Raw genomic sequence first — 7647 nt, forward strand, 5'->3', positions numbered from 1 at the left:
CCGCTTGGAAGAAGAATGACTCCGTGAAGCAGACGAACCGATGTAGTCGAACGGGTCCTCACATCCGACACGCTTACGGAACTCTATCGAGACAGAGGAAACCGGAAACAAACATCAACACACGATATTCACCACATGAAGCACAACACATATGATGCATGAGCAGCTGAACACATACAAGACACGACATGACAACTCACACAATCAAACACTACACATTAAGTGAAGTTCGATATGCAACGAGTTGCATATTGACGAAACTCCACGTTTATTTATTTAGTTCTATCCCGATTAGGTACACCACAATATTAAATGTGGTTTAACATCGCAAGAGGTGAAGCGTATTTAAACTACCTATCTAGGCATTTTAAATGAGGTCGGAAATGACATATAGCACCTCCGAGACGACCTCACATGTTAATTTACAATTATGTCCAGATCTGAACTAACACGTTTAATTAGTTGTTAAACAGCAAAACAAATAGGTTCACATGATTCTACGCGTCGTTACAAGCAATTTACACATAGAGAACATCTCCAACGGAGCTACGGATCAAAAGATACGGACACCGCAAGATATGATGGCATGAATGCAATATGTGTGCAACGACGGTCACGAGCACTACAAAACATACAACCAGCGAGATAAAATGAACTACACGAGATTCTAAGCAAGTTTCATATAGGACACGATCAAAACGGAGCTACGGTTCAACAACTACGAGCAAAACAAGATATCACTACAATCTGCCAAAATCAGCCACATAGCATTTTCTACACCCCACAACTACGAGCTACACAAAACCAATATGCACAACCAAGGCATGACACGGTAGAGGGCAAGAAGAACTACAACAAACAACTAACAACAACTAGCATGGAAGCATGGAACACTAGGAAAAGAGGTCACAAAATGGCATCTCACACACTATTTCAAACTTAGTGAAAATAGCAGTTTATGAAGCTGCAGTTTTCGATCTAAAGGCATATCGACAGCAGCAAAACCATAAGCTACATGACTCCAAATGGCATGAAAACTTACAGCATGCTAGAGAATTCCAAAGTCTACAACTAACTCCATTGGACCAACCTCAAAAGAGCTACAGATCACAAGATAGAAGCAAGACAAGACAACAACAAGATATAACAGATCTCAGACTTGGAAATATTTCGGCATCTCTAAAACATCACTATTTCCTAGCAAGTAAAGAACAACCAAAGCACACCTAAACATGGATTTCTATTGCAACCAAAAATACCAGGGGCTAGACTAAACATCCAAGAACAAAACTCTAATTGACAACTCCTTCAAACGAAGGAAGGAATAAATCCTACGGAATAGACAAGAGGGCAACATGGCAAAATATCGCGCGAACTAACTTGCTCAAAAGCTAAAACTAAATACACAGAAAACATATGGGGTTGCAACACAAAAATATTGTCACAAGCAAATGCGAGACAATATCCTAAACACAGAATATAAACTAGCGGCTAAACCCTACATGCAAAAATACCAACGACTACTCTAAAATACATTGCAAAGGGGTTCCTAAAACATGAACATTTCTACTACGGCATTCGAGCAACCCGGACACGCACGAGAAATAATTACGGAACGGATCCTATTGGAACAGCACGTAAATCTATGCATTTGGCACGTCAAACAACGTCAAACAATTATGCAAGTGATAAATTCGGATTCTACGCGAAATTCTACAGAAAAACCATATACAATACGCCTCGATCCGATTTACGGTTAAAAAGTTACGAACGTTCTAATATCGGCTATTTCTGTGGAATTTTTTAATTCCGAAAATCCCTAAATTACTAACGGGCCTAACAATGGCCGTAAAATAGCTAATCAGGGCAGGGGCGTAATTTAGAGGGCTTGGGGGCTGCATACCTGGGCCGGCCTGGCTCGGCGGCGGGAGCTGGGCCGAGGGAGGATGTCGGGCTAGTGGCCGCTGGGGCGCCCTGGCCTGGGCCGGCTCGGGGCCCAGCCGAGCGGGGGGGGGGGGGGGGGGGGGGGGGGTAGGTGGCGCGCCACGGGCGTCGTCCTCCTCATCGTGCCCGAGGGCACGCCCTGGCGGCGGCCGACAGCGGGGGCAAGGGAGGCCAGATCCCGGTGGGGCTCCGCCGGATTCCGGCGACGGCGAGGAGCGGGCCGGCTTGAGGTGCTCGAGGCTTGGTTGCGGCTTGCAGGGAGGCGAGGCGGGGCGAGGCTACGGTGGCGCGAAGGAGGGCCTGCACGGGACCGCCGACGAGGATGCTGGAGGCGCGGGGCACCGGGCGTAGGCGGCGGGGCTGGCCATGGTGCTCGCACGAGCTCGGGCAGGGAGAGGAGTTGCGAGCATGGAAGGAGCTCCTGTGGTCGCCCGGACATGTCCGATTTGACCACGGACATGTCCGGTAGGTGGGGATTTGGGCGAATCTGAGCCATTAGATGTAAATCCAATGGCCAGATTTGGTCAGAGGGTTTGGGTTGCGGGATTTAGAGGGTTAGGCCTAGCAGGTGGAGTTTTTTAGGGGGGTGGCTGTAAAAATGGGTAGGGGAAACCCTAGTGAAGTGAGAGGGGTCTCTCTAGGGGGGTGATACTTATATAGGGTTGGTCCGTGGTGGGGCGGACCTCGTCCGTCCGATCGCGATCCGACGATCACGAACGGAGGAAGTGGCTAGGTGGAACTAGTGGGCTGTGTGGTTGGGCTACGTAGGGATGAGAGGGAAATGGGCAACCCAACAACGATATTTTAAAACACCAATAAAACGTCCGACGATATACCGAATACGGTGCCGCTACGGTCGATCGTTCGGATACCAGACGGACTCCGATTGCGACGAAACTTGATAGGCGGCCTAGCTATATTAAAATAAGACTGCACGTCAAATCTCAACCCGATCAGAGAAAGTTGTAAACACACTTTTAAAAACAAGGATTTGATGATGCCGCGGGCGCGTGCGTGTGTGGTCGGGCTCAGAACGAACAACGACGAGAACCGACAACTAACAACGGATGCAAGTTTGAAAAGTGACGGCAACGGAAATGCCGATGCAATGCGGATGATGCGCATGATGCGACGATGATGCGACAAAAGAAAATAGACACACGACGAAAACGGAAAGAAAGGGGAATCTTCTGGAACGTCGGCATCGGGCTGTCACACTCCCTCACACCGCTCCAACAACATGTTGTCTGCTGTGATTCCGGTGAGGAGCCATGCCCTGCGGCATGCCCGATGCTCTTCAACGCGGGTCAAGCACATGAGACGCCCGGGGAGACGTCTCCTAACTCCCGGGCTGCTCTTCATCTTAGTGTGGTCACCCCTCCTTCGAGCTGCAGCATCCAGGCTCTACACCACCCAGGCCACCCACAACTAGGGGAAGACTCTTGCTGGAGTCACCAGCTTCAACCTCGACTGGCGCGGCCTGCATTTGCGTGTCAAGAACAAGAGCATGCCCATTGTACAACTCACGGAAAAGGCTACTTTTCCAGCGGATTGACATTGTAGGAGAGGGCGAATAGGTTACACAGGAAGCAATTTTCACGTTTTGTGGCCCTGTTCCAGTGGAGGCTTCCGGACATTGCCATCACAGTACTCCGGGCCCTGATCAAGATGGACTGTGACTTGGCGACGACGGTGGAGGATGCCTTGTTGCACCATGGGGGGGGGGGGAGTGGCCCCGATATACCATCGAAAGCAGGCGCGCGATGATGCCATCGACAACAAGCGACGATGCCATCGGAGACGGCCTGGTCGTCTTAGTTCAAAGGATCTTGATTTACCTTCTACGCTTGTTTGTACCTGCCGTTGTGTGCTGCACTTGCCACTGCCCTGGCGACTCTTCGCTGTTAAATGTTGGAGTGATGCCCCTGTTTATAAGAGGTGTCCTAGTTTCCCTAATGAGTAGCATCAATTCGAGTCTGTTGAACTACAATGTTCGTGGACTTGTTGTCCAAACCGAAGAACTACTATCAATGAAACAATGAGTCCTAAGTGAACTAGGGGAGGGAAAAGGGTAAAGGTTTCCAGTACATTTTTTAGGAAATCCCCTTCCAATACATGGATCTTACTTCCTCCTTTCGGGTTTATATGACTCATCTCAAAAATTTCAGATTTTCATTATATTAGGCTCATTTTGAGTCTAATTAAGTTAAAGTGATTTGAATATCATGTCATATTTAATTTATAGATATAAGAGAAAGAAAATTAGTGGCTATGCATACATCTTTTTTTACATGTACCATGCAAGTCCAATGAAAGGGAGGATGCTACATTTATTGCCTCAGAAATTCAAAATGTGACAAATATTCCATTGGCTAGTTAAAACTAGTACCATCCACTCACAATTCACCTTGGTTGATGAGATTTCAGATTTGATTTCTATAAACCGAAAAGGACGGAGTAGTAATCAAGCTCGGTTAATAACCTCAATCGATAAGTAAATGGAAGATACTTGGTGTAAAAAAACGTCTTATATTTTAAGACGAAGGGCGTAGTAGATATTTAAAAATTGTTCATCACGTATTTAACTTTTTCCATTATGTGCTAGAAATTATTATCGTATATTTCAAAGATTTCCCCTCAAATTTTTTTTCCAAAAGATTCACCATGCACCTTTAGAATTGTAGATGTGTAAGAAGTACTGTATTTACAAAAATGAAAAAGGGAACGTTTGTCGCATCTTTTTAAAATGTGCATCGTGTACCTTCACAAATATTATTGAATAAAAATAATATTAGGAAATAAAAATAAAAATTAAGAGGAAATAAATAAAAGGGTAAAAAATAAGACCAAATAAAAATCAGGAAACGGTAAAAGGTGAAAAGGAGAAGAAAAAGAAGAAGCAGTATTAGCCGCCAAATGGGCCTGGCTAATCTAGCACGCCCCCTCTGTGCGACCACCACCACCACCACCCCGCGCCGCCGATCGATCGATCAAACCCAACCCAACCCAACCCAGCCCAGCCCCCCTCTCCTCCCTCCCCTCCTCTCCGGCCCCTCCCACGCGCCGCTGCTCGCGCGGGGAGAGAGAGACAGACGAAGCCGAGATCGATCGAGCGAACGCCGCCGCCGCATCGGAGCACGCGCGCGAGCGACGCCGTCCCCGCCTCGCTCGGTCCGTCCGTCCGTCCGCGCCGTTCGTTTCGCCCCCCGTTGGCTGCGCCGATCTAATTTATTAATTTCGCCGCGGTTTTTTTCTTCTTCTTTTTGTTAGGCCCGGGAGTTAGGGCGCGATGGCGGCGCCGCCGGCCAGGGCTCGGGCCGACTACGACTACCTCATCAAGCTCCTCCTCATCGGCGACAGCGGTGAGCCCCCCCCCCCCCCCCCCCCCCCTGGCCCCCGTCTCCGCCTCTCGATCCGCGCGGGATCTGGCGGCTTGTTAGGCGGTTTGATTTCGGTGCGCCGGTTGGGATCTGGTGCCCTAGATCACTTTCTGCGAAGGCTGCTGTGTGCCCGTGTGAAATTTGGAAGGGCGGTAGAACCTAGACTCTTGTGTTTGTTGGATGGATGGTGTGTGCTCTGTGAGAAGAGTAGCTTGTTCCTGCTCGCACATATACAAGCAATAGTAGCTATGTTTGTAATCGCAGAACTAACTGATGCAAGCAATGATGTAGTTAGGTACATATGGAGTCAGGAAGAAACTTTTGTTCATGTAACGGCCTTGCCCTGGTTCTAACAAAATTGCATGGTTGGTATGAAATATAAGTAAAATAACGAATTGCATGTCTCTTCCCTCTTAACTGTAGAAGTAACTGAATCAGGACGAAGCAAACCACTAGCTTTGCCCCTGTTTCTGTCACCTTACCATACCTCTATGTTTTGGTTACCTATGCTCTTCTTGTTTTCATATTGATTGATGTGGAACGGGTAACTGATGCATAGCTTTACACATAATTTCTTTGATTTCGTGTCTAGAGAATCCTTCATGGCTTATCTAATTATATCTTTGCTTTGGCTCATCTTCTTTGAGTATTCCCAGTTGATATACTTCTGGATTCCAGCATTGAGGTTTTGTGGCGTGGGCTGTAGCTTTGTATGGTGCTCCATTAGCAATCACTCACAAATTCTATTTACCTATGTAGGTGTTGGAAAAAGTTGTCTGCTCCTACGGTTCTCAGATGGCTCCTTCACCACTAGCTTCATCACCACTATTGGGTATGTACTGTACAAGTCACAAAATATCTGGTTGGAAATTATCATTCTGCATTGGAATGCTTGTGGAAAGTTATGAAAAATGACCGTGGGTTTCTTGAAACAGCATTGACTTCAAGATAAGGACTGTTGAGTTGGATGGCAAGCGGATTAAGTTGCAGATCTGGGATACTGCTGGCCAAGAACGCTTTCGGACTATAACTACTGGTATGGTTGCATGCCTTGAGCAAAAGCAAGAGTGTTTCTGGTTTCTCTTGATTATATTGATGAAGTTTGTAAAATGTGATATTCTTCTTTGCAGCCTACTACAGGGGAGCCATGGGCATTTTACTTGTTTATGATGTCACGGACGAGTCGTCATTCAATAGTAACGACCTGAACCTTTGTGCTTCAGATTCTCTTTCAATTTTGTTACGTTTTCTGATTATCTCCTTTGTTCGCAGACATAAGAAATTGGATCAAAAACATTGAACAACATGCTTCAGATAACGTGAGCAAAATTTTGGTGGGGAACAAAGCGGATATGGATGAAAGCAAAAGGGTATACTCTTTTATCTTGACTTGTTTCTAGCCATGTTTTTTCTGTAGTCGTTTCATCTTAACTTCGTGTTGCGGACTAGTTTGTTTCGTATGCAATGCAGAAAATAGATAATTCACCGAATTATATTCAGGCTGTGCAGATGTTACTACTTGTTAAAATAGATTTAAGCTGCACATATGTTACTCTGATACAATTAGATGTGATGCAAACAAAAAAGAAAACATGCTCAGCATTATTATCCTTACAGTTTACATTCATCTCTCTCTTAAATGCTCAATTGCTTTGATGCAGGCTGTTCCCACTTCAAAGGGCCAGGCCCTGGCCGATGAATACGGGATCCAGTTCTTTGAAACGGTTAGTGAAAGTCACAACCCTTCTACCTTGCTATATGTAGCATTTAATCGCTGCACAGTAGTGAAGTTTTATGTTGATTTATTTGTATGGCATATTTCTAAGCAGTGGTGCCCAACTGCTGATACCTTAGCATTTGTTTCCCACACATAATCCTTTATATATTACTGTCCCTGCAGAGTGCAAAGACAAACATGAATGTCGAGCAGGTTTTCTTCTCTATTGCAAGAGACATCAAGCAGAGACTCTCGGAGGCTGATTCCAAGCCTGAGGTATCCCAATCATTCCCATAGTTCTGAAAACATCTTTGCGATTCCCACAACTGGGCAGTGCCTTACAGTAACCTCGTTGGTTTCAGGGGGGAACTATCAAGATCAACACGGAGGGTGATGCCAGTGCAGCAGCAGGACAGAAGTCGGCTTGCTGTGGGTCTTGAACCGTCGTCGCCACGGGAAAAGAGATAGTTGCGACACGGTGCTTGTAATTCTTGTCATTCCATTCTTTGTGTGCTGGTTTCGTTGTGTTATTTAAGTTATTGCTGTTGTTAGGATCTGGACAAATTGGTGTTAAGTCAGAGCAATTACTTGCAGTATCGGTGGAAA

The 7647-nt window shown here is 46.3% G+C and overlaps 1 protein-coding gene across 1 annotated transcript; it reads left to right on the forward strand.

Moving 5' to 3' along the window:
- The first annotated feature begins 4931 nt into the window (after positions 1–4931).
- On the forward strand, positions 4932–7647 carry LOC123453022 (ras-related protein RABE1c-like). Its single transcript, XM_045129779.1, has 9 exons — positions 4932–5115; positions 5215–5306; positions 6084–6156; positions 6260–6360; positions 6455–6520; positions 6597–6694; positions 6986–7048; positions 7225–7317; positions 7404–7647. Exons 2-9 carry the CDS (start codon positions 5234–5236, stop codon positions 7479–7481), a joined length of 645 nt encoding a protein of 214 aa, XP_044985714.1. The 5' UTR covers positions 4932–5115; positions 5215–5233; the 3' UTR covers positions 7482–7647.

This window comes from Hordeum vulgare, chromosome 5H (assembly GCF_904849725.1).
Source record: "Hordeum vulgare subsp. vulgare chromosome 5H, MorexV3_pseudomolecules_assembly, whole genome shotgun sequence".
Lineage (NCBI taxonomy): Eukaryota > Viridiplantae > Streptophyta > Magnoliopsida > Poales > Poaceae > Hordeum > Hordeum vulgare.